The sequence below is a fragment of the Erythrolamprus reginae genome, chromosome 8, assembly GCF_031021105.1.
Source record: "Erythrolamprus reginae isolate rEryReg1 chromosome 8, rEryReg1.hap1, whole genome shotgun sequence".
Classification (NCBI taxonomy): Eukaryota; Metazoa; Chordata; class Lepidosauria; order Squamata; family Dipsadidae; genus Erythrolamprus; species Erythrolamprus reginae.
The window spans coordinates 15,125,067-15,151,758 of NC_091957.1; the positions used below are offsets into that span (position 1 = coordinate 15,125,067).

General features: G+C 49.6%; 3 protein-coding genes across 3 annotated transcripts; 2 read left to right on the plus strand and 1 right to left on the minus strand.

Moving 5' to 3' along the window:
* Window positions 1-1,781: 1,781 nt before the first annotated feature.
* Window positions 1,782-10,387, minus strand: CDA (cytidine deaminase). The gene is made up of 5 exons (XM_070758226.1): window positions 10,227-10,387; window positions 6,309-6,489; window positions 5,928-6,039; window positions 4,242-4,299; window positions 1,782-2,144 (listed from the first exon to the last, which is right to left on the minus strand). The coding sequence occupies exons 2-5, from the start codon at window positions 6,472-6,474 to the stop codon at window positions 2,034-2,036; spliced, it is 447 nt and encodes a 148-aa protein (XP_070614327.1). The 5' UTR covers window positions 6,475-6,489; window positions 10,227-10,387; the 3' UTR covers window positions 1,782-2,033.
* A 2,900-nt stretch (window positions 10,388-13,287) lies between these two features.
* Window positions 13,288-21,017, plus strand: LOC139171425 (trypsin-3-like). Its single transcript, XM_070759655.1, has 6 exons — window positions 13,288-13,438; window positions 15,005-15,112; window positions 18,300-18,459; window positions 19,304-19,445; window positions 19,937-20,203; window positions 20,814-21,017. Exons 1-6 carry the CDS (start codon window positions 13,288-13,290, stop codon window positions 20,961-20,963), a joined length of 978 nt encoding a protein of 325 aa, XP_070615756.1. The 3' UTR covers window positions 20,964-21,017.
* Window positions 21,018-24,754: 3,737 nt separating this feature from the next.
* FAM43B (family with sequence similarity 43 member B) lies at window positions 24,755-26,410 on the plus strand. The gene has a single exon (XM_070758227.1). It carries the CDS (start codon window positions 24,828-24,830, stop codon window positions 25,956-25,958), a length of 1,131 nt encoding a protein of 376 aa, XP_070614328.1. The 5' UTR covers window positions 24,755-24,827; the 3' UTR covers window positions 25,959-26,410.
* The last annotated feature ends 282 nt before the right edge of the window (window positions 26,411-26,692 follow it).

The window sequence follows — 26,692 nt, forward strand, 5'->3', positions numbered from 1 at the left end:
GTGTATACCACGGTTTTTCAAAAATATTAATTAAAAAGTACTTTGCAGGTTTTTCCCCCTATACCATGGTTTTTCCCACCCGATGACGTCATATGTCATCGCCAAACTTTCGTCTGCCTTTAATAATTTTTTAAAAAATAAACTTTAATAAATAAATATGGGGAGTAATAATCTGAATGGTTGCTAAGGGAATGGAAAATTGCAATTTAGGGGTTTAATGTGTTAAGGGAAGGCTTGTAATACTGTTCCTAGCCCAAAATAGTGTATTTACTTCCGCATCTCTACTTTGCGGAAATTCAACTTTCGCGGGCGGTCTCGGAACGCATCCCCCGCGAAAAGTGAGGGAACACTGTACTTTTATATCTTTTCTTCTATTCTTTTCTTTACTTATATTATTACATACCTTTCTCTTCAATGTGTATTATGTATTGGACAAAATAAATAAATAAAATAAAATAATAAATAAAATAAATGTCACCAAGAGCACTTCATTCGGTGCGCGGTGAACGCTGTGCGTGCACAAACATACCTGCACATTGGGGGCTAACACAACCAGCACTCTTGTGTCGCCTGCAGGGGTGAACCATGCTGCTGGTTCCCTCGTGCCTGTCAGTCATCGGAGATCTGGTCACGAAGGGACGCAGGAGGCTTGCGCAACGCCCAGAGGGTAAAAGAACCCCAATGGCAGCACCTGGGCGGGTGGGCGGAGCCTCTCGCTCCCTTCCCGACCGGCTCTCGGACGACTGGCAGGAAGCATTTCACTACTGGCCATCTGATATGTAATGCACCTTAGCAAGGACCAGTTAGTCCTGATCTTGGATTGCTGGAGGGAGTCGTTGCATTGGAGAAAGGACTGCCAACACTGGCTGAAAAATCTACATATCAAACCTCGGTAGAGGGGCTGGGCTGGGGTACCATCTGGAGCAGTGTTTCTCAACCTTGGCAACTTGAATTGTTGTGAGCCACCCCGAGTTTGCGGAGAGGGGCGGCATATAAATCCAATAAATCTAATCTAATCTTGAAGCTATTTGGACTTCAACTGCCAGAATTCCCCAGCCAGCATTCGCTGGCTGGGGAATTCTGGGAATTGAAGTCTGTTGTGGTTAGCTCTGTGCGGCAGACAGCTCAGAAGGAGATCAATTATCTAGCTCCTCCTTGGATTCAGAATAAGAGTTAATGATACAGTCACGCATGCGGAGAGCGATGCATAGGCAGCAACAACTGAGAGATTATTATCAAAGAAAATGAGGCCACCTGTGGTTGGGTGGGGCTGTGGTCATTAGTGAGGCTGCTATAAATAGCAGCCTGTGGGTATGGCCATTGTGGGGGATTATCTGATCCTTGTGTTTCGTGACTGCTTTACTGACTTTGACTTTTTGTGTGCTGATTTTCCCCCGCTTTGAAACTAAACCAGAGCAAAGTGTGTTTCACTTTGTGAAAGAAAAAGGACTGTGAATTGCCTCACAGCTGCAAGCTAAGTATCACAGGACTGATAAGGGACTTGTACAAATTACCAGTTTGTTTGGAGACCAGTGCTCTTTACTATACCAAAAGAGGGCTTAGTTTAAGTGAATTTTCATTATAAAGAACATTGTTTTGAATTTTCAAACATGTGTGTGTCTGAAATTTGTACCTGTGAATTTTTGGGAGGAGTCTACCAGAGAGCCCGACAGAACAAAGTCCAAATAGCTTCAAGTTGCCAAGGTTGGGAAACACTGCTCTGGAGAAAGTAGTTGGAAAGTGGAGGGGAACTGAGAAGAAACAATACGGAGCCCACGGACTCAAAGAAGCAGCTGTTTTATCTTGGGGGAAGGCAGGGTCCGCAGGTCAGGGGACAAGAATCCACCCCAGCCACTCTGGTGAGACACAGCCAAACGTTCTGGAGACCTTCGAACGGACCCCAGTGGTCCAGATCACGCAGGCAGCCCCCGGGAATGCCAAGGTCCAAATTTTGCAGCGGAGGTTCAGGCGTCCATGGACTCCACAGGTTGGAAGGCCAGGTTGAGGTGTGGAGACCCTGGGGTCCTTCCGGCCTAGATGTTCAGGTGTTCTGGACCAAAGGACAAAGGCAGGAGGTCTTCCAGGGTCTTCTGGATGTACGTTCCGTCCATCTTGGTCAGGTAGATCTCCCACTCTTGACCGAACTGGGAAAACCAAATCCACACGTGTCAGAAATCTGAACGACGGTCTTCAAACACGATTGAAGCTGACGTTTCCATTGCTAAGTGGGACAGTTGAGATTTTTGCCCTGTTTTTATGACCTCCCTTGCCAAAGTCGTTAAGTTAGTGACACGGTTGTTGAGTGAAGCTGCCTCCCCCATTGGTGTTGTGGTTAGCTCTGGCCCTGCTCCTGCCCCAAGGACTGTGGATGTGGGGGAGACATCTACATGCCGCAGGCCTGTTTTGCCCCCGGTGGAATCTGCTGATGAAGGCTCCTTTGACCAAGAAGACATGAGTGACAGGGAGGAGGAGAGTGTGGCAGACAGCTCAGAAGGAGATCAATTATCTAGCTCCTCCTTGGATTCAGAACAAGAATTAATGATACAGCCACGCATGCGGAGAGCGATGCATAGGCAGCAACAACTGAGAGATTATTATCAAAGAAAACGAGGCCACCTGTGGTTGGGTGGGGCTGTGGTAATTAGTGAGGCTGCTATAAATAGCAGCCTGTGGGTTTTGGCCATTGTGGGAGGATTATCTGATCGTTATTTTTCCTGACTGCTTTACTGACTTTGACTTTTTGTGTGCTGATTTTTCCCTGCTTTGAAACTAAACCAGAGCAAAGTGTGTTGCACTTTGTGAAAGAAGGACTTTGAATTGCCTCACAGCTGCAAGCTAAGTATCACAAGACTAATAAGGGACTTGTATAAATTTCCAGTTTGTTTGGAGACGAGTGCTCTTTGCTATACCAAAAGAGGGCTTGGTTTAAGTGACTTTTCATTATAAAGAACATTGTTTTGAATTTTCAAACATGTGTGTGTCTGAAATTTGTACCTGTGAATTTTTGGGAGGAGTCTACCAGAGAGCCCCACAGAACAACTGGCATCAGACATTGGCTAAAAAAAAGGGAAGCTACCACCGTCCTAAATACAAACCCAAATTCTGACCTACTGACCACGGGGAGGCTGTCGTAACTTTGAACTGTCCCTAAACACACGGGTGCAACTGGAGGCCTGCCTGTGGTTCGTGCTGGGTTGCAGAGTGGCCTTCCTTTAGTGCAGTGATTTTCAACCTTTTTTGAGCAATGGCATATTTTTTACATTTACGAAACCCTGGGGCACGTTGAGCGGGGGGGGGGGGGGGCTAAAGAAAGTTTGGACAAAAAAATTCTCTCTCTCTCTCTCCTTTCCTTCCTCTTTCTTTCTCTCCATCCCTCTTTCTTTCTCTTCCTTCCTTCCTCTCTTTTTTGCTCTCTTTCTCTCCCTCCTTACCTCCCTCTATGTCTTTCTCTCTCTCTCCTGCTTTCTCTCTCCTGCTTTCTCTCTCTTGCTCTCTCTCTTGCTTTCTTTCTCTTGTTCTCTTTCTCTCTCTCTTGCTCTTTCTCTCTCTCTCTCTTGCTTTCTTTCTCTCTCTCTTGCTTTCTTTCTCTCTCTGAGCTTCGCGGCACACCTGACCATGTCTCGCGGCACACTAGTGTGCCATGGCACGCTGGTTGAAAAACACTGCTTTAGTGGTCGTCCCCTAACCCAAATTCCGGAGAGAGAGAGCGAGAGAGCAGGCTGTCCCCTTCCTCCCCCCATTTGCAATGTAATGCAATGCGCACAAACCCCGCAACCACACTCGAGAGCAGGAAATATCCAGAACCGCGCATTACACAACCGGAGAAATGACGACAGAGGAGCAGGAAAGCGATTCCCCCAACCCTCCGGCTGGCCTGAAAAACGAATCGTCGGTTGCTCAAGAGGAAAGGGCCGAAAAATGTTGAAACAAAATGCCACTCATTTGCCAGCAGAGAGGCTGCTTTTGCCCACCGTGTGGAAAGCGCTCGACCCAAAAGGCCTCCCAGGGATTTTGCTCCGTGGAAGCAAAGATCAGCCCAGAAGCCCTGCAGGTGCCTCTGGGCAGTCTGGACGGAGAACTGCTGGACTGCACGAACAGGAGGCGATGGGGGGGGGAAAGGCCCATAAATAAATGCTGGCATCTCTGGATGAAAGAAAAACAGCCTCCCCACAAAAAAGTGTTGTATGTGTGTGTGTGGAGGGGGAGGGGAATGTTGAGCAAGGTGGGTGAAGCGTTTTTACCTCTCGGAGGACCTGCCTGCAGGCTCCACACGGAAGGGTGAAATACTCCTGGCTGTTGCTGTTAAAAAGAAGAAGAGGAAGAGGAAATTGTCAAGGTGTTGCAGCATAGCAAATTATGTTAGAATAGGATTATATTAAAAATCTGGATTTCTAGCATAAAAAAACCCCTGATTCTATAAAACCAGGACAGGAGGACACTAATCTGCATTCCTGGGGGGAAAAAGGGGGCTCAAATGAAACATCTCACAATAAACAAAGTTTTCACCACTCCAGACAGGACATTATAGGATCAAAGGGGGGAATTTTCATTGCCTGGAGCACCCAACAGCAGGGCAATTAAGGAAGATTAGCAAGATAAGGAATAAGACTTCAGAGAAATTAGGTGTGAATAAACATCTGCTCTTAGGAAGTCCCAAGGAAATTGTTTCTTGATATCTATGGGAAAGGAAGAACTCAAAAAGATATGTTGGAAGTTGTATGGTTGGATGTATCATTTGACATGTACGTAATTATACCCCATTTCCTTATGTTCCCAAATAAAAAGGAACGCATGGCTCTACACCATGTCACTCCACCCAGAAAGAGAATGTGTCCAGGTTCTTCTTTCTAGGATTCGCGTTCGTGGGTGACCCCACATGGCTGGGTTGCACTTAGCCCCTTTTGAGGACATCGTCTTCACTGGGGACTTTGACAGCATCCATCCACATCAAGGCTCTAGGCAGCGTCCGAAATAAATCAGAGTCCGAGTCAAAAAGGACTCCTCAAAAATTCCAATTTATTGCCAGAGCCATCCTGGTACCCACACAGGGAAACCTGGATCTGGTTTTCCCACCCACTTGAAAGTTCACCTCCCTTGTCCCACCCACCCACCCACCCACAAATGTCTCACGTTGCCCATTCAGGTTGTGCCAGTGTATCCTCCTTCCACTTCCGCCCAGGTGGGTGGGTGTAGGAAGGCCTTGAAGTCCTCAAAAGAAGGCTTTCTGGCTGCCTCTGCTCCCTCCTGAACCCCCCCTCCCACTCCCAAGTCCCCATCAACATCTGGCCTCCTACAGATAGTTTGGCAAGCCGTGGATTTATCACCAACTTCTGCACCGGCTTGACAGAAATAAAACTATCTTGCTGAATTTTGGAAAGTAAAACACCCGAAATTATGTGAGATTAGGCTTGTGTCACCCCATTTACCCTCTTCGTTGAACTAATCCAGTTTTTGGCTTGGGAAATGACCTCGACCTGCATCCAACCCAATGACCGGGCTTTGCAGGACACCTCCCCTCTCCGAAAGAGATGCCCTGAGCCCTCCTGGGACTCGGCCCTGCTCGCTCCACCCCTCCCCCTTGGGACCATCTGCTGCAGGGGGGGGGCTTTCCATTCCAACCGCTTCCAAAGAGAAGTGGACTACATTGTGGCCTTCTAAATCTACTTTGAGATGGGGGTCATTTTTGCTCCAGGAAAGGGTGCAATTTACATCTGTGCTTCTGCATGTTTTCACAGCTCAAAGAAGGGGCCGTTTTTCCCGTGCTGAAAGGCAGGTCCATCCCCAGGTGCCTTCAGCCCTTGGCCACCTGGACGTCCAGCTTCAGCCCAGCTGAAAACACCCCCTGCTTCTGCCCCAGAGAAGATTCCCTGGAAGAGAACACGCCCCGCAAGGTGGAGGGGGGCACTCGAAGGACGGATGGTACCCACCAGCTGATGGCCATGGCTCGAAACTTGGTGTGGCCCTCAGAGACGGCCTTCTGGATGGCCGCCCGCTCGGCACAGATGCCCAGCGGGAAACAGGCGTTCTCAACATTGCAACCTGGAAGGGGCGACAAGAACCATCGAGGGGTCTTTAGACTGACCATGGAAATGGTCACTCGGGTGGGTCCTGGCTCCAGGCAGCAGCCATGCGGGCTGGAGGATCCTGGGAGCTGAAGCCCACCCCCCTTTGCCGGCCAGAGTGCCTGATGCAGCTGCTGACCCTCCCCAAAACCTCCTCTGAGGCCATTCGGGCACAAGGAGAGGGGCCTCTGCCCAAAAGGAGGGCGAACCCAGGCCAGAGGGAGGGGGTGGGGTGGGCTTCCTTACCTGTGAAGATCTCCCCCTCGGAGGTCAGAAGGGCCGCTCCCACGGGGTACTTGCTGTAGGGGCAGTAGGCGAACCTCTTGGCTTCTTGGCAGGCGGCCACGAGGCGCTGGACCCCCTCCGGCTGGAGGCTGCCCCGGGGGACCGGGCCCTGCTGCTTGTGTGCCATGGGCGGGGGCTCTCCCTGCCCCCCCAGATGGCACCAGGGGAAGGAAAGGAGACACGGGCGGGCGGTGAGTGTCCCTCAGGGGGGTATCAGAGAGGGAGGTGCCTCCTTTGCCTGCCGGCTGGGGGCTTCCTCCTGTGCTGAAGGAGCCGAGCCCCCCCAAAAGTTTAATGGGGAACCTTTTGCTGGAGGGAGGCTGGCCGCTCTCTGCTCCCCTGCCCTCGCTGGCAGGAGAGTCACCTCTTGTTCACCTCACCAAGGCCCTGCGATGGGCGGGCATCCTCCCCCCTCCCCGCCCGTTAAGCCTCCTAGCCCTTCTGAGCCCCCAGCCTCAATTCTGGCTGCGGAGGGGGGGAGGATAAACGCAGGAGGTGGGATTTCTCTCACGGCTTCAGGGGGGGGGGCTCAAGCAGCCGGGCTTTGCCAGCTCAGCCGTAGCGGGAGACTAGCGGCCCTACCAGAGCCGCCATCCTTCCCCGGATGCCAAGAAGAGCTGCTGGAAGAAACCTCTCCAGGGATTCCCTGCAAGGAGAATCGCATGCCCGGCCGGTGGGGGAGGCGAAGCAGTGGGGCGTGGAAATCCTGCGGGGAGGGAGGTGAGGGGGGGCAAGGAGCGGTCTCGGCCGCCTCCCAGCAGCTCTGGCCAGCGGGAGCCCGTGGGGGCAAGCGGCCCTGACCGCCCAGCGAGGGAGCGCAGGGGGAGAGGAAAGGTGCCCTGATCTCCTCCTGCACAGCCTGTCTCCGCCCAGCCAGCTTCGGGAGGGGCAAGGCAGGCCGGGCGCCCGGCTGGCAACGCATCCTCCTGGCTGAGGAAGGGGCCGGCCGGGCTGCAGAAGGAGACCAAACCGGGCTCAGCTCTGGGGATGCTGGTGGGAAGCCCTGGGAGCCAACAGTTGCCTTTGCTTCTCAGAATGCCTCCAGGTCAGCTCGCTCTTCAAGGGGATTTGCTAACATTGGTTGACCAATATAAAAGTGGGTTAGTCATCCAAAGATACTTCACCAGAAGAGCCCTTCACTCCTCCACTCAAAACAGAATACAAGACTAGACTTTCAATCCTGGGCCTAGAAAGTTTAGAACTTAAGCAATATCTAAGTGTTGCCCACAAGATCATATGCTGCAACGTCCTGCCTGTCGGCGACTACTTCATCTTCAACCACAAAAACACAAGAGCACACAACAGATTTAAACTTAATATTCACCGCTCCAAACTTGACTGTAAAAAATATGACTTCAGTAACCGAGTTGTCGAAGTGTGGAACTCATTACCGGACTCCGTAGTGTCATCCCCAAACCCCCAACACTTTACCCTTAGATTATCTACGGTTGACCTATCCAGATTCCTAAGAGGTCAGTAAGGGGCGAGTACAAGTGCACTAGAGTGCCTTCCGTCCCCTGTCCTAGTGCTCTCCTATATCTCCTATACCTTTCTTCTATTCCTATACCTCTTCTTCTATTCTTTCATTGATATGTTCTATTACTATACCTTCTTTTCTATTATTTCTTAGATATATTTTACTATGAGTATCTCCTCTATAATCTTCATCATGTATTTTACTATGTGTATGTAGATATATACCCACTAAAACCCTCATTGTGTAGTGCAGTGTTTCCCAACCTTGGCAACTTGAAGATATCTGGACTTCAACTCCCAGAATTCCCCAGCCAGCATTCGCTGGCTGGGGAATTCTGGGAGTTGAAGTCCAAATATCTTCAAGTTGCCAAGGTTGGGAAACACTGGTGTAGTGGACAAAATAAATAAATCAATCTAGCCATCGCTTGTTGTTGCCTGAAATTCCAGGCCTCTTCATTTAGCGTTTTAAGACAGGGGATACGAGCATGTTCGCACGCCAATGCCGCAATAAATGCCCTCCTCTCTCTCACACGCGTGTGTCTCCAGCCCCTTTCTCTGTCTCGGTCACTCGGTCACCCTCGGACAGAAATGCATGTTTCTAAATTAGATACTCCTAACTGGCCATTTGCTGGACCTGGAGGAATCAGACACGCAGGCTACAAAAGAAGGATTTTACCTCATGCTTCAGGGAGTTTTTCTATATCCCTCCATTGAAACATTGGCGGGGGGGATATCCCTCCCTCCCTTCACAGATTTTTCCTGGATTTATTCAAGGGCACTTCGGCTTTAAGGAGCCCAGTGGTGGTGGTGCCCAGTGTGGCTGGCCAAGGTCCACAAGGGGGGCCCCCCGTTCGATTTCTCCATGGGCTCTGCTGACCGCGCCAGGCCGAAGGGTGAAACTGTGACCTCTTTCCTAGTTACTGTTCGACAACGTTCCAGAATTGGAACAGGTGGCCGTTTAACTGCTCCCGCAATCGGCCTTTTTGATTGGGAAAGGAAAGGAAAAGGGAGAACTTTTCCTGCAAAATTTGGCATAAAGGGAAAAATTGAAGGTAAATTTGGCCCTCCCCCGTCTTGACTTTTCATCCACAAACCGCCTCTGCAGTCTGCTCTATTTCACTTCTCCCAACCGGGAGAGGCCAATGGCCCCGGGCACAGAGTCCTTACTGAGGACTAGAATGGTGCAATAACCCCAACTGTCACAACTTCAGAATCTCAGCCCCTTTTCTTTCCCAGATTTCAGATGGGAGGAAAGAACCACGAAGCGAGAGGCACTTCAGAAGGGTTCACAAGCCCATCATGCCCAGCAGGGTCAGAAATTTATTATTTATTTATTTATTATTTAGATTTGTATGCCGCCCCTCTCCGAAGACTCGGGGCGGCTCACAACAAGATAGAACAAATCATAAATAATCCAAATAACTTTAAAATATTTAAAGATTTAAAAGAACCCCATATACTAACAGACACACACACAAGCATACCATGTATAAATTGAACATGCCCGGGGGGGGTGTTTCAATTCCCCCATGACTGACGGCAAAGGTGGGTTTTAAGGAGTTTACGGAAGGCAGGAAGAGTAGGGGCAGTTCTAATCTCTGGGGGGAGTTGGTTCCAGAGAGCCGGTGCCGCCACAGAGAAGGCTCTTCCCCTGGGGCCCGCCAACCGACATTGTTTAGTTGACGGGACCCGGAGAAGGCCCACTCTGTGGGACCTAATCGGTCGCTGGGATTCGTGCGGCAGGAGGCGGTCTCGGAGATATTCTGGTCCAGTGCCATGAAGGGCTTTAAAGGTCATAACCAACATGAAATACCATGAAGATTGAACCCAGCAACCCCCCCAATCCTTTTCCCACTCTGAAAGGCTTGGGGTGCCTTCATCCACTCTGCCCTCCACACCCCCACACCAGTGTTCCCTCTAATTTTTTTTTGGGGGGGCGGAAAAGTATAGTGTCTGAGCGGCAGTCCCTTTGGGACTGGGTGGCACAGAAATAATAAATAAACAAACAAACAAACAAACAAACAAACAAACAAAAAAACCACCCTGTTTTGCCTCAGAGAATTTCAAAATAAAATACAGTACTGTACTGTGTGTCTATAACAGTGAGCTCATAATAGGGCAACTCTATCAATATCAAAATGCCACTTAAATAGTTGAGCTAGTTTCAAACTAGATTTTGATTTTCTTTCTCTCTTCCTTACTCCCATTCTTTTTCTTTCTCTTTTCCTTCCTCTCTTTTTTCTATCTGTTTCTCTCTCTTCCTCTCTTCCTCTCTCTCTCCTTCCCTCTCACTCTTTCCCTCTCGGCTTCTGGGCAGGTTTGGAAAACTGTGAGTTGATGATGATTTTTAAGTGAGCGATTTGCTCACTGCTCAGCTTAGAGGGAACTATGCCCCACACCCACCTGTTTTCCCACGCTGAGATCCGAGGGGCCCCTGGTCGGCCTGGGGGTCACCTTCAGTTCTTCTTCGGAGTCCCCCTGTGGCCACTGATGCCAGCTGCTGCCCGGCTTCCCTCCTGAGCAAATGGGGACGTGGGTCCCTCGGTCTGGTCTCCGCCTCTACTGTCATCCTCTCTGAGCCAGGAGGTTGGGACTTCCTTCCCCTCCTCCCTGCTTGCTTCACGCCAGCAAACGCCCTGCGGATGCACAAGAGAGACAGGGGTCCCTGGTGGTGGGGCTCTGGGGGTTCCAATTAAGGAGGGTCAGAAACCAGGAGGAGGAGGGGGGTTTTTCCATCCATCAGCACGTTGTAAACAGGCTTCTACCTGCAGTTGAAGACAGGTGGCGTGTCTAGCTTTGTTTTAAATGTTGTGGTCAGTAAGCAGGGACCCTGTGTTGCACGTCCCCGGAGAGACAGGTGGGGCAGGAGTGGTGAGATGCAGGGGGGCCATGAGAGGACGCGCTGGGGGGCTCTGAGGCGGAGACAGACAGACAGAGAGATGAAAGCAACTCAGGGAAAAAAGGAGAGTGATGGGTTTTCTGCCCCTTTTAAAGGACAATGTACAATGAAAATAAATTGAAGAAACTGATGGAATGATGGGACATGGTGAGAGGTTAGAATTTGTGATCTAGCCATAAAGAATAAATTAGAATCACTCTTTGATATGTAAATAAAATGCAGATCCAGGCTTAGAAGAATGTTAAAGATGTTTGTACAGACCCTCCAATTGGTGGTGGGGTATGTATGTTGTTAGGTGGTGGGTGCACCCTCACAGGGCACTGTTTTATGTTGTATGATGTGCAGTCTGTGTGTGTAACATTTAAAAAAACTAATTAAAAAAAATTAATAGAGACTAGCCTTGATCTGGCTTTTGTCCTCTGGAAAGGAAGGCAAGCCACAAAATAGATCCACTCCTCTTTCTCACCACAAAGGGCCCTTTCCTTCCTTCCTTCCTTCCCCACCTTCCTTCCTTCCTTTCCATCCTTCCTTCCATCCTTCCTTCCCCACCTTCCTTCCTTTCCATCCATCCTTCCTTCCTTTCCCACCTTCCTTCCTTTCCATCCATCCTTCCCCACCTTCCTTCCTTTCCATCCTTCCTTCCATCCTTCCTTCCCCACCTTCCTTCCTTCCTTCCTTCCTTTCTTTTTGCTCCAGGGATCCTCCACTTAAACCAAGTGACGTCAAGCCCTGATTGGGGTTTGTTTAGCCAAGATTTATTTTCTGATCAGTGAGCGCCTAATATTCTCACTGGTACCAGAAACCACGATGGTCGTTGGTGAAGGGGAAAACTGAGTCAGCCCCGCCTCATTCTGGGCTTTCCTTGGCTCCTCTGGGCCTCCAGCCTTTCTCAGACCAGAATGACAGGCTTGGAGAAATCACTGCCTGGCCTGGCCTCCCTGGCAGGGTTCTTGTAGCCGAGGGAAGGATGCGAAGGCTCTCTTGAGCTCCACCTCTAAGTCTTACCAGGAAAGCAATAACACCAATCATCAATTTAAGATGACAGATGTCAGTCAATTATTGCATTGGCAGTTCTGTGTTAGCAAAAACTTCAGAAGAGAAGGATTTAGGGGTAGTGATTTCTGACAGTCTCAAAATGGGTGAGCGGTGTGGTCGGGCAGTAGGAAAAGCAAGTAGGATGCTTGGCTGCATAGCTAGAGGTAGAACAAGCAGGAAGAGGGAGATTGTGATCCCCTTATATAGAGCGCTGGTGAGACCACATTTGGAATACTGTGTTCAGTTCTGGAGACCTCACCTACAAAAAGATATTGACAAAATTGAACGGGTCCAAAGGCGGGCTACAAGAATGGTGGCAGGTCTTAAGCATAAAACGTATCAGGAAAGACTTAATTGAACTCAATCTGTATAGTCTGGAGGACAGAAGGAAAAGGGGGGACATGATCGAAACATTTAAATATGTCAAAGGGTTAAATAAGGTCCAGGAGGGAAGTGTTTTTAATAGGAAAGTGAACCCAAGAACAAGGGGACACAATCTGAAGTTAGTTGGGGGAAAGATCAAAAGCAACGTGAGAAAATATTATTTCACTGAAAGAGTAGTAGATCCTTGGAACAAACTTCCAGCAGACGTGGTTGGTAAATCCACAGTAACTGAATTTAAACATGCCTGGGATAAACATAGATCCATTGTAAGATGAAATACAGGAAATAGTATAAGGGCAGACTAGATGGACCATGAGGTCTTTTTCTGCCATCAGAATAGAATAGAATAGAATAGAATTTTTATTGGCCAAGTGTGATTGAACACACAAGGAATTTGTCTTGGTGCATATGCTCTCAGCGTACATAAAATAAAATATACATTTGTCAAGAATCATGTGGTACAACACAATGATTGTCATAGGGGTCAAATAAGCAATGAAGAAGCAATATTAATAAAAATCTTAGGATATACGCAACAAGTTACAGTCATACAGTCAACATGGGAGGAAATGGGTGAAAGGAATGATGAGAAAAACTAGTAGAATAGAAGTGCAGATTTAGTAGAAAGTCTGACAGTGTTGAGGGAATTATTTGTTTAGAAGAGTGATGGCGTTCGGGAAAAAACTGTTCTTGTGTCTAGTTGTCTTGGTGTGCAGTGCTCTGTAGCGACGTTTTGAGGGTAGGAGTTGAAACAATTTGTGTCCAGGATGTGAGGGGTCAGTAAATATTTTACCCGCCCTCTTTTTGACTCGTGCAGTATACAGGTCCTCAATGGAAGGCAGATTGGCAGCAATTGTTTTTTCTGCAATTCTGATTCTCCTCTGAAGTCTGTGTCGGTCCTGTTGGGTTGCAGCACCAAACCAGACAGTGATAGAGGTGCAGATGACAGACTCAATGATTCCTCTGTAGAACTGAATCAGCAACTGAATCAGTTTTCTATGTTTCTAATAGTCCTATGAATGAGAACCCTCTTGGTGGGCAGAAGGACCCAGAAGATCCCATCACTTCCTGAGGGGGCAAAGGGGACCTACAAAGTGGGCTTTCTCCAATTCGGAGCGCGCCTGGTGTTGACGGAGGCTGTGCACCATGGGCTCCGCTGCCTGGTGGCAGATGCTCCACACCAAGCAGGGATGGTGGGGCCTCCGGGATGTCAAGCCTGCTGGGAAACCTGAGCCTGGGCCTGAACGGAGGGCACAGCCCAGGGAGGAAGCTGAGAAGAGACCCAGGAAGATGCCAGGCAGGTGCGGGTGCCCTGAAGGGCCTCGAGGACAGTGGAGCATTGACGGTGGTGCTCTTGGGATGGGGGTCGTTGTGGCAACGGAAAGGAGAGCCAGCCGGGAGGGAGGGGGAAGAAGACGAGAGGGACAGTTGGAGGCATCCTTCTCCTGAGACAGAAGCTCCCAGAAGGAAAGGGGGATGGATCTTCTGCTTTCGCTCCTGTTCTCCTCCATGACGGGTGAGTGATTCGTCCCAAAAGGGCTGAGGTGCTTGTTACCCTTTCACAAGACACATCACAAGGCCTTTTGGGGTGTTTGCTTTGATCCTGCAAAGGGAACTTTCCTTTTGGGCTTAGAAATTTTCTTTCCCCCCCCCCTTTGTATAGCTAATAAGTTTTATTTTATAAATGAGGTGTAAATCACTGGGTGGTTAGCCCAAGTCTTTCTCTCCTCTAACCCTGTGATTTTCAACCTTTTTGAGCCGCGGCACATTTTTTACATTTACGAAACCCTCTATTTCTTTCTCCCTCCCTCTTTCTCTCCCTCCTTTCCTTCCTCTTTCTTTTTCTCTCTCTCTCCATCCCTCTTTCTTTCTCTTCCTTCCTTCCTCTTTTTTGCTCTCTTTCTCTCTCCCTCCCTCCCTCTATGTCTCTCTCTCTCTCCCCTCCCCCTCTCTCTCTTTCTTTCTCTTGTTCTCTTTCTCGCTCTCTCGCTCTTTCTCTCTCTTGCTTTCTTGCTTTCTTTCTCTCTTGTTCTCTTTCTCTCGCTCTTTCTCTTGTTTGCTTTCTCTCTTGTTCTCTTTCTCTCTCTCTTGCTTTCTTTCTCTCTTGCTTTCTCTCTCTCTTTCTTTCTCTCTTTCTTTCTCTCTTTCTTTCTCTCTCTCTCTCTTGCTTTCTTTCTCTCTGAGCTTCGGGGCACACCTGACCATGTCTCGCGGCACACTGGTTGAAAAACACTGCTCTAACCTGTCTCTTTCTCTTTAAACAATTGGAAATTCACTTCTGTTAACTACAGCCAGGGGAAAAAAATTGGTTGTGATCCATCTTCTCCATATTTCTAAATAAATAGATAAATAGAGATTTAATGGGAAATTTCAGGCAGTTAAATGTGGTCTTTGCAGAGATTATTATCTCTTTGTATTTATAGTCCTAATAAAACCTTTCTAAAGGACAGTTTTTATCATACCAGAAGAACATTCTGTAAAACACTGCACAGTTCAGCATTTTCTGAAAGTCATGTGTTAAAAATGGGACCCTTTTCTTTCTTTCTTTCTTTCTTTCTTTCTTTCTTAACACGGGGAGATACAAAGTATTTTTAAAAATTCTGCAAATTTTTATTCTGAATGTCCTCTTTGGAGCTTCTCACTTCTTCAGAATGGAAGGCAGGGCAGAGAGAGAGAGAAAGAAAGAGAGAGAGAAGGAGAGAAAGAGAGAGAGAGAGAGAGAGAGAAAGAAAGAAAGAGAGAGATAGAAAGAGAGAGAGATAGAAAGAGAGAGAGAGAGAGAAATTGTGGGTTCTGCCCATCTCTATAAAGCTACAGAAAGTCAGCTGAGAGCCGAGGTCTTCAGATGTACCTTTTCTTACAGCAGCTCCATGGTTTGGCTCAAAAACTGGGGCAGCCGAACAGGATTTTGGGGGAGACCCCCACACGGTGCCCCCTTCTGCTGGTGATGGAGGCGGACGGGAATTGCCAGGTATGAATCCACCGCCATCTGGAGACTTGAGCCAACGGAATTGACCTGTGTTGTAAATTACAAAGAAAGGGAATTTTTCCTCTTTTGGATCACAAATGTTGTCGAAGAAAAAAGGAAGCTGTCTGCCCATCTAAATTAAGAAAAAAGGCCGTTTTCTTTCAGTTTGGGTCCCCACCAGACGGGACTCCCCTGCAAATGGAATCAATGGGGAAACCCATTTTAGATTTCTGCCTTGGGGAGTTGGATGTTTGTGTGTGTGTGTGTGTGTGTGTGTGTGTGTGTGTGTGTGTGCAACTCTTGGGTGGGAGAGAAGAAGTAGAAATATCCCTCCATCCTGTTACCTGAAATCCTTCTAATATACTGCTCAGAAACGTATTCCTAGTTCAATAATAAATTGGGTAATTAATGACATATAAATGGAGAATTATTTAATGATGAACAGCCCTCCAGGGGGCTTTTAGTTAATTTCTGAACCTCCCACCCACCCAGGAAAGCTGCTTTCCAGTGGTGCCACCATCACCTCCCCCCTCCTAGAAAAGACCAAGAGGAAACCAATAATAAAAGTAACATCCTGCCTGGGAGCAAGACACAACTCTGCAGACAATTGCTCAATTGTTTGTGAAAAGACTGTAATTAAGCCCAGGAAGGGCTGGGAGGTGGCTGGCAATTCAAGGGCACCCAGCATCTTGAGGTTGCAAAATTACAAAGGCTGCTAGCAATATTGGGGTGAGAGCAGCTCTGAATGAATAAATGGATATCTGTGTGTACCGCCTGGGCAAGAAATCTTAGGAGTAACAAAAAAAAGTTGCTGTGTTTGGGGGGGGGGGAGAGAAGGAAGGAAGGAAGAAATGGAAGGAAGAAAAAGAAAGAAAGAAAGAAAGGAAGGAAGGAAGAAATGGAAGGAAGAAAAAGAAAGAAAGGAAGGAAGGAAGAAATGGAAGGAAGAAAAAGAAAGGAAGGAAGGAAGGAAGGAAGAAATGGAAGGAAGAAAAAGAAAGAAAGGAAGGAAGGAAGAAATAGAAAGGAAGGAAGGAAGGAAGAAATGGAAGGAAGAAAAAGAAAGAAAGGAAGGAAGGAAGGAAGAAATGGAAGGAAGAAAAAGAAAGGAAGGAAGGAAGGAAGAAATGGAAGGAAGAAAAAGAAAGAAAGGAAGGAAGAAATGGAAGGAAGAAAAAGAAAGGAAGGAAGGAAGGAAGAAAGAAAGACAGACAGACTTTAGGTGGAGGAAAATATTCAATTCAATATACCTCCTGTGTGAACCCCATGGAGTCTGCGGAGAGGGGCAGCATACAAATCCAATCAATCAATCAATCAATCAATCAATCAATCAATTCAGCCACCAATTGTTGGGGTCAACCAGACTGCAGCATCCTTTAAAAAATTTTTTATTAATTTTTTAAAATGTAGGACAAAACAAGACAGACAACATTTAACGTGTAAAGGAGCTACAATTGCTCCGCTAAGTATAGAAGTCTTCTTAATACAGAAAAAAACCTAATTCTAATTTAGATCAATACAGAAAAGTAAACTTATCAATGAAATATCTCTATAAATCAATAATAATATAATAATCTTGACTTTTCAATACTTTCTAACACTTATATAGTTATAATTAAAATAATTAAAATCAATTAGCGAAAATAGTCTATCAAATATCACTATATAGTACATTCAACCTAATATGTTTAACAATCTAATATTTTATTTCAATATCTTTAAAAATCCTTTTTTTCATTCCACCTATTGTACAATTTCCGCCAAGTTTTATAAAATTCCGTTTCAGCTTGGTTATTTAACCGTCTCATCATCATGTCTAATTCTGCGCATTCCATAATTTTCCTAAAGACCTCTTCGTCTTTTGGAATTTCCTTTTCTTTCCATTTTTGTGCAAATGTAATCCTTGCTGCTACTAATATATGAATTATTAAATAATATATTTCTTTTTTTATATCTAACAGCTGTAATACCTAATAAGAAAAATTCTGGGGTCTTCCTAATTTCTTTATTTGTAATTTCCTTTAACCATTTTTCTACCTTGTTCCAATAAATCTTAGTTTTGGGGCATGTCCACCATACATGAAAGTATGTGCCAATTGCTTTTTTACATTTCCAACAAATAGGTGAAGCACTTGGAAACATCTTTGATATCCTATTGGGTGGCAAATGCCATCTATAGAATATCTTTATTTGATTTCCTTTAAAAGAAACTGATTTAGTTATTTTCTAGCATCCTTTTCTTTTCTTTTTTAAACATATTTTTTATTAAAAATCAAGAAAAATCAAGAAGAATCAGAATTTTATGAGGTTTGGCAAAAGGTATGCATCTGGTGGGATACAAAGAAACAGAGATAACCTTATTTTTATACTATTTTAAATATATTTCTATCTAGTAGTTATTGTATTGGACTGATTATTTACAATATAAAGATAAACTCCTTCTTTCTTCTACCATTTTTCTTTTTTCTTCTTCATAGTTCATTTTAAGTCACAATTTTAAAATGTCTATATATTTTTAAATGTTTTAGATGTGTTTCTACTTATTATCTTATAATTGATATATCTAGGTATTTTATAAACAATGATAGAGTTAGTTTTTCTCTCTCTCTTTTTTACTTATTACAAATATAATGATGACTTCTACTTTGAGAGGAGCGAATGTTGCTCCACTAAATGTTATATGTAATGTACGTTTTGTCTGTCTTTGCAATTTAGTAAAAAATATATTTCCAGCATCCTTTTCAAAAGGGCCAGAGAGTAGCAGCAGAAGTGATCAGTTAGTTAAAACCGTCAAAATAAAAGCACATTCCATTTTAACCTGAAAAGGCCATGGTAGCATAAACCTCAGCAGGAAGATTTCCATAATAAAATGACCAGCACATTTAAAAAAAATGTAAACGTTGCCTATAAAAGAAACAGGTGGACTTCCTTTCTGAGTAGACAGAAAACATTTTTCACTGTATTTTTGTCAATGGAAGAAGGTGGCGTGAATTGGTGCACAAGACTCAAATCTGCCGAATTGAGTCCGGAAGCGTCCGAGACGGTAATGGATCAGGGGAATAATCCACACTGCAGGGATGGCATTAACCGGGGGGAGGGGGCTCAAGAGGGTTGGGAATTATGGGGCCTGCAACAGCACTTTAGAGACATAGACAGGTCTGGACTGCTGACCGTCTCCCCTCCCCCGCAGACCGAGAGACGGACTCCCCCCGCATCATCGGGGGCTACGTTGTGGACCCCCACTCCTCCAAGTACTTGGTATCTCTGAAGAGGAAGACCGGCTTCCATTTCTGCGGGGGGGCGCTGGTCAGCCGCAGCTGGGTCTTGACCGCTGCCCATTGCAAGACCAGGTAAGGAGGAGGCAGGTGGTCCTCGGCTCATGACCACAATTGAGCCCGGCATCTCTGTTGCTCAGTGAGACCTTTGCTCAGAGACTTTGGCTGGCTGGGGAGTTAGATACAAATCTAATAAATAAATAAAATAAATAAATAAACTCCACCCATCTTAAAATTGCCAGCAGACAAACAGCAGATTAATTCGCAAAGCCATGTCCACCATTAAATATTTTTGAAAAGCCTCCAGCTAGTCTGGTTATCCTCTTAGTCCCTATCCTCCACCGGTGTTGTGCCCTGCCAGCAGAGCTACCAGAAGATTTGAGGAGGTTGGGGAGGTTGGGAAGGAACCTGGGCCAGTCATAGAGTCTGGGGAAGGCTCTGTGTCCGAGGCAGAGAGGGGGCCGGGGCCGTCTGGCAGTTATCAGCTGTCTTCGGAGTCAGGCATCAAGGAGGCAGAGGAGCAGCTGGTGCCTCTTCCCAGTGTGCGCATGCGCAGAGCTGCCAGATGACCCAACTGGGACAAGGAGTTAGGCCACAGGGTCCCTCCCAAAGAGAACGAAAGAGAAGCGAAAGGGGAGGGGAGTTTGCAGGAGTTAATTAGTTCACTTAATTGGTTTGTGAGTCTCCGAGACTCCTTGCCAAGGTTTGAAGATATCCGCCTGGCAGCTCTGCAAAGCCAGATGAGGTCTGTGGCTGTCAATTTACCCTTGAAAGACTGGCTGTGAATGAGAAGAATTCATAGCAACTTAATAAAAAAGGAGTTTTTTGTCGGGACAAGGAATCCGCTAGATGGTTTGTAGAATCCATGGTCAGAACATACGGCCCCAACCACCCCAAACCAGCCACCTTTTTCTTGCAGAATGAACCAGATGCTCATCGTGGCTGGAGAATATTCACTGTCCACTTTTGAAGGGACCGAGCAGATCTTCCGGCCGGCCCGCATGGTGGTCCATCCGGACTACAGTGCCTCTTCTAAGAATGCGGATATCATGTTGATTAAGGTAGCCCCGCCTCTTGGATTGGGGGCTCAGCTCTCAGGGGGAGGAGACTGGAAGTGGGTCCTTACTGGGACTGTCTGGTGCACCGCTCCAGTGGTGGCCTGGCAATTTTGGCATGATGGCCCCGATGCTGTCTTTGCCGCTCCGTGTGCACCGCCATCTTTTGTGGCAATTTTTTGGCTCTCTGAGCAAGCGCAGAAATAAAATCGTCCCTCTGCGCATGCACGGAAGCAAAATTACAGTCCGGGACGCACGCGGAACTCAGCCCCCCAGTAGGAAAAGGTAAGAGGAACCGGCTCTTGGAGGAGACTGGGCTGGGAGACCGGGAGGGGCAGGAGGAGGTGGGCATTTCAGGTGAGCTTAGCCTGGCCGACCCCCTTCTGACCCCTGCAGTGCCCCCAAAGCTGGCACGGACCCCTGGAGGGATGTTTGGGGGCACTCCCATGCACCTCAACCGCGCCCCTCCTCAGGGTCTCTGTGCTCTCACCCGCCAGCTGAGCCGGCCAGTGGCCTACAGCCGTTTCATCTCCATTGTGCCGGTCCCTCGCCAAGGGGCAAAGATTCAGTCTGGCCGCTTCTGCCTGGTTTCTGGCTGGGGCTACACCACACACGTCGGGGGCAGGACTTCGGACACCCTGCGCAGCGTCCACCTGCCCCTTGTCTCCACCTGCAAGTGCAACAGCTCTGCTTCATATTCCGGTTACATCACCAAGAACATGATTTGTGCCGGATTTGGACGGGGAGGAAAAGACGCCTGCCAGGTAGAGGTGGTTTTGGGTTGGTGCCTCCCAACCTGGTTCCCAAAAGTGGCCAGGCCATCCGATGGTTGCCGGGCTGAACCCTATTTGCATGGAGGGGAGAAGGATTCATTGGAGAGTCTGTGGGCTGTTGAAGAATTTCCTGACCCCTTGTTGTGGGAAGCCAGTGGCCAGCGGAGCTGCGGCAGATTCTGACAGTGAGGAGGTTGGGGAGGAACATGGGCCAGTCCTGGAGCATGGAGAAGGCTTGGACGAGGGCTCTGCATCCGAGGCAGAGAGGGGGCCAGGGCCATCTGACAGTTGTTAGCTGCCTTTGGAGTCAGGCATCAGTGGGGCAGAGGAACAGCTGGAGCCTGTTCCCAGTTTGAGCTGCCAGGGGAAGGGGACATCCGAGGAACAAGGGTTGACTTGGGAGGAAGGCCACAGGTTGACGATTAATGCCCCCTCCCAGAGGGAACGAAAGAGGAGCGAAAGGGGAGGAGAGTGTGCAGGAAATTCACCCTTGAAAGCCTGAACGTGAATGAGAAGAATTCACAGTAACTTCATTAAAAGTATTTTCTGCTTCAGGGTTTGCGGAATCCTCGGGCAAAACACTCCTCTCTCCCCCCCCCAGGGAGACTCTGGGGGCCCCCTGGTGTGCGATGGGCGTGTGTTCGGCATCGTTTCCTGGGGCCACAGCTGCGCCATCCCTGGGTATCCCGGCGTCTATACCGCCGTGGCCAACTTCCAGAAGTGGATCTACAAGACGATCTTCCAGAGATAAGGGCTGCCTTTTGGGGTGGGGTCTGCCTCAGGAGCTCCTCTGCGCGAGATGGGGGGGCTGAATGGCCTTGCAAGGAGCTCCAGGGTTGTTTCTTTCCCTACGAGGGAGGCCAAAAAGAGCAAAAGAATTCTCCTTCTCCTGTCTTTGGGGGGGGGGCTTTGGGGGTTCAGCCCTGTTGATCTCAATGGGAAACTGGCAGCTGCCCAGGGGAGCTGGAATCGCTCTGCCAGAAATTCCTGCCCTCGGCAAAATCATGGGATGGGGGGTCAGCTGCCCCTCCCCCTCTCTGTGTTCCCTCCTGAAGAAGCCCAGAGAAGTCTTTGGACTGAGCCCCCTCCGGCCTCCTCTCGGTCTCAGTTCTGCCATGGCGGACAACAACTTTAAGAAACCTGTTGCAGGTCATATGTACTCAGCACACCTGTGTACTGTACAGGCCCCAAAATAAAACACACCTGCCAAACAAAGAGAGAGAGAGAGAATGTGCCACATGGAAAAATCCTGGAATTACTGGAATCTTCTCCCTGTTTTTTGGAAGCTGAGCACCTAACAGCCATGCCATTTGTCCAGCTGCAAGGAGAAGGCTTAACACCCACACACAAACACACAAACACACCAACTTGCTCTGAATCTGTACTCTGAGGCCCAACTGGGTTTCTTGTTTCTCTTTTCCTTCCATTTCCTCCACTGCCCCCTTCCTTCCTTCCTCCCTCCCTCCCTTCCTCCTCCCTCCCTCCCTCCCCTTTCTCCCTCCCTATTCCAACTTCCCTTTCCTCCCGATCTCCCTCTGTTTTCTCCCTCCCTCCCTCCCCTTTCCTTTCATTTCTTCCTTCAGTTTGCCTTTTTATTTGGGGTGTAAGCAACGACCCAGGCCGGAAACTGTTCTTTATTTTGACAACCGGTTCCTGCAGAGAGAGAGATGGGTTGTGAGAGTCTCGGGCACAAAGGACCCACAAAAGGAGGAACCTGCTGCCTTCCTTTTAACAGAATCCACACTGCCAGGGGGACGTGATGATGTGGCAGTGACGCAGCCATTACGAAAACCCACTGATTCATCGCAGCATGGAAAGCCGGGTTGCTAAGAGATGGAGACCAGCTCATCTGGGGGGGGGGGCAAGGGAGGCAGATCGCTCCTGAGGTCTGCCAATGCAAGGGGTGGGGGCGGGGGGCTCTGGTTTGTATGTGCGCAAGTACACAGGCCAGGGCCGATCAAGACGTCACGCAACAAAACTTCCTTTGTTGAGTTACCAAGTGCACCACAACTGGCTGGATTTATACACAGTTCTGGAAGTGAAAGAGCCTGGCAAATGCAGCCCCGCACATGACATAACCCGGGCATGCAAAAATCAATGCCCCAAAATCTGAAATCCACCCCTTAACTCAGTGTTTTTCAACCAGTGTGCTGTGGCACATTAGTGTGCTGCGAGACATGGTCAGGTGTGCCGCGAAGCTCAGAGAGAAAGAAAGCAAGAGAGAGAGAAAGAAAGACAGAAAGAAAGCAAGAGAGAGAGAGAGAGAAAGCAAGAGAGAGAAAGAGAACAAGAGAAAGAAAGAGAGAGAGAAAGAGAGAGAAAGAGAACAAGAAAGAGAGAGAGAAAGAGAGAAAGAGAGAGAAAGAAAGCAAGAGAGAGGGAGAGGGAGGGAAGGAGAGAGAGAGAAAGACATAGAGGGATGTACGGAGGGAGAGAGAAAGAGAGCAAAAAAGAGAGGAAGGAAGGAAGAGAAAGAAAGAGGGATGGAGAGAGAGAGAAAGAAAGAGGAAGGAAGGGAGAGAAAGAGGGAGTGAGAAAGAAACAGAGCGAAGGGGAGGAAGAGAGAGAGAGAATTTTTTTGTCCAAACATTTTTTAGCTGCCCCCGCCCCACGCTCAATGTGCCCCAGGGTTTCATAAATGTAAAAAATGTGCCGCGGCTCAAAAAAGGTTGAAAATCACTGCCTTAACTCATAATTAAATTGCATTCACCTTAGCAACGCTACTTAAGATGAACATAAATGAAGGGAACCCAAGCTTCGTTCTCTCTCCTTCCCTCGCCAGAATGTCAGCCTTTCCTAATCATAGTTTCAAGGTTTGGCTGATCGATATTCTCCTCGTGGGGGGGTCCAGCTCTTAGGGGAACCACAGGAGGGTCGGAAATAAGGAGCTGAGCACCCCAATAAACATCGGGATCTCGAGGAAGCGGGCTCTCGCCCAAACGGGACAAAACTGCAGCACCTGCAGCACCCTGGACAGCTCCCGCTGCCGAGCTCTCCCTTCAGCACCATCCTGTCGCTGGGGCTGCCCTCTGAAGGAGGCGGGCCACCCCTTGCAATGCCCCCACCCGCCTACCCCCTGGCTGAGGGTGGCTTAAATCCCCCCTCCCCACCCCTGTTCTCGAAGCCCCTCAGTTCCTCCAGAGACGGGTCTGGGTTCAGGGAGTGGGCTCCCATTCATACGGGAGTGGGCCGGGTTACATGCCCATCACCAGCTCTTTGGCTGAGAGGGAGGGACAACAAAGATATCCATTCATCCTTCCCCCCCCCCACATGACCCGGGAGCAGATGCGCCCCTCCCTGAAGCTCCCCTTTTCAGCCACTAGATCCTTCTTCCTGAGGAGGAGGGGGAGGAGGAGGAGGGGGCAGAATGGTAGAGCAGGACGGTTTTCAGGGAAGCGATAATGTCATGGCAACCATCCATAAAGATGTACCAGATCTGTCAGATTCAATCTGTCTCAATTCCTTGCTTTTGAAAATATCTTCAATTTTCCTTCCTTCCTTCCGTCTTTCTTTCTTTCTTTCTTCTTTCTTTCTCTTTATCTAACCATCCTTCCTCCCTCCCTTCTTTTTAAATGAAAATCTTCATTGGAGACCCCTCCCTCCAATTCGTGTTGCAACCCAAGAGTTCATGCCATCTTCCACTTTCTCCTAACTGAATTCAGAAAGAATTGAAAGGGAATAGCTGACTACTATTATTTTCTGTTATTATAGAAAGAATAGCCCACCATTATTTTCAGCTTTAAAGAAAAGGGGGAAAATAATAATAATAATAATTTAATAATTTATTAGATTTGTATGCCGCCCCTCTCCGAAGACTCTCTTTGGGAAATTCCTCAAGCACCTCTGCATCTCAAAACTTCGGACGCTCCCTTGTTAGGAGAGGGAACATTAAGCAGCCACTTAAATCACTAACGCTCAGCTTGGGTGCAGAAATAATGTTAATATAATTTCCAGGTATACACGATACACTGGCCTATAAATCCACCTGGAAGAATTAGCCGGTTTTAGGGGCGGCGGTGGTGGGGGGGTTGTTTTTGAAATCCACAGAGCCAGTAATAAGGCTGCCATCCACTGGTGCAACGTTTGTGACCCTCCGTCTAAGAAGGTGGCTATTTTGTGGGTGTCCAAAGGTGTGGGCACTGTTGTGTTCTTCACGCCCGCCCAGGTGAGAGGAGAGGAGCCACATCTTGGGCTGGACTACCTGAAGCTCATCACCCGTGGGGCCTTCATCCCAAGATCAAGGCCGGGAGGGGGGGGGGCGGATTGAATTCTGGGGGAAACGGGGGCTCCCTAAAAAACACAGGAGGGATTTCCCCCTCCCTCTTCCAGGCTCCGAGACGGCCAGACGATGTCACCACCACCCCTAAACCCGCGGCCGGCCACGCTCCCCCACCCTTCAGGCTCCCTCCCATTCCGGAGCTGCCTCTTGCATCGTGCGCGCGCGGACGCCGGGGCCGGGGGGGGGGGGCGCGAAGGAGGGGGAGCGCTGCGAGGGCGGAGCGCGGGGGGAGGAGGCCGGACTGGGAGGCGGAGCAAGAGCCACACCGGGGCTGGGCGCGTCTTCGGCTTCTCGGGCGATCGCAGCGGCGCCGGGCGAGCCGAGCCGGGGCTCCCGATGGCGGCGGCGCTTCTGCCCTGGCGGCGGAGCAAGTGGGTGCTGGTGGGGCCGGAGGAGCGCAAGCGGCCGGGGAAGGGCTGGGCGCCCCGGCTGAGCTGCGCCTCGCTGCTGGCCGACCTGCTGGGCTCGTGTCCGGAGCTGTGGCCGGCGGGGGGGCCGCTGGGCGGGCTCTTCCGCCGCCGCCGCCGAACGGCCCAGCTGAACGCCGAGGAGCCCACCTTCCGCGCCTGCTACCTGGGCCACGCGGCCACCCTGCAGGCTACGGGCGAGGGCTGCGCCGAGGCGGCTGTGGAGAAGCTCTGGGCGCGCAGCCAGGCCGGCCAGCGCGGCGCCCGCATGCAGCTCAGCCTGGGCCCGCGGGGCCTCCATCTGCGCCCGGCCGGGAAGGCCGAGGAGGAGGGGGGCCGCCGCCCGGGGGGCCACGCCTACCTGCTGCACCGCATCACCTACTGCGCGGCCGACCGGCGCCACCCGCGCGTCCTGGCCTGGGTCTACCGGCACCCGGTGAAGAACAAGGCGGTGGCGCTCCGCTGCCACGCCGTGCTGCTCTCGCGGGCCGAGAAGGCGCAGGCGGCGGCCCGGCTCCTCTTCCAGACCTCGGCCGCCGCCTTCAGCGAGTTCAAGCGGCTGCAGCGGCGGAGCGACTCGCGGCGGCTCCAGAGGCAGTTGCTGGGAGACGCGGGGGTCCCGCTTGCGCCCCTGCGCAGGCTGCTCAACGCCAAGTGCCCCTACAGGCCGCCCCCGGAGCGCGGCCGCAACGGCACCCGGCTCAGCGCCATCCAGGAGGAGGAAGAGGAGCAGGAGGAAGGCGGCGGCGGCCGAAGAGAGGAGGCCAGGAAGGGGAAGGAGCGGCCTGCCTCATGCACACCCACCCGGGCCACCTACGACTGGCTGGCAACCCACACCGTCCTCTGCGCCATCGGCAGCTTCGGCCCGGCTGGCCCCCCTCTCTGGGCCGGCCCCGGCGCCCCCCCTCCCGAGGCCAAGAGGGTGGCCAGGCACCTGGAGCGGCCCGAGATCCAGACGTTGGTGCGGGAGTTCCAGGTTTGCAGCCTGCGGGCTGGGCTGCCGGTGGGGGAGGCGGCCTCCTGGACCCCTGGCCCGGAGCCCCCCTGCCTCTCCCGCTAGGAGGCCAAAGCCATAAGTATCATTGTTATTATTATTATTATTATTATTATTATTATTATTATTATTATTGTTGTAAAAACTTCCTGGCGTTTTGGGCAAGAGAGACAAGTGGAGGTGGCGGGGAGGGGGGCATTCACATTGTTTTCTCCTGGTCACCAGGAGTCTGATAACCGACACACGCAACGGGAACCGTCACGCAACCTTTGTCAACTGTGTTCCATCCTCCGGTGTCACATTATCACAGCCGGACTTTCGGCTTGGGGAGAAACCACCAAAAGCTTTGCATCCTTTTCTGTGGATTTTGGAGATGGGCAGAAGGAAGCGGCTGTGAGCTGGCGTTCAGCAGGATGATGGGACTCTTGGTACATTGTCTGGGGGGGGGAGTTTTTATATATTTGGTGGCCTTGAGGAGGGAGGCAGGATGGGATTTGTACTTGATTGAACTGCGAAAATGGGGAAGGGAGGGGCGGGAGAAATGCCTTTGAATAAAATCTCTTTGGGTATCTATAGAGGTTTATTAGTACATCAATGACACTTTGCTTCTCCCCACAGTTTTGTGTGGCACAAATTGGAGGTAGGTCAGAGGATTAAAGAGTGATGGCACGGGGCTTCCTCTCTTGGTTGGTTGGTCCAAATTCAGGAATAGCCCCCAAAATCAATGGAGCCGTGAGGCCCCACTGACTTCTGTAGCTTAACAATGGGCATAGCCTGGTCTCCCCGAGCTATGGGGCAGA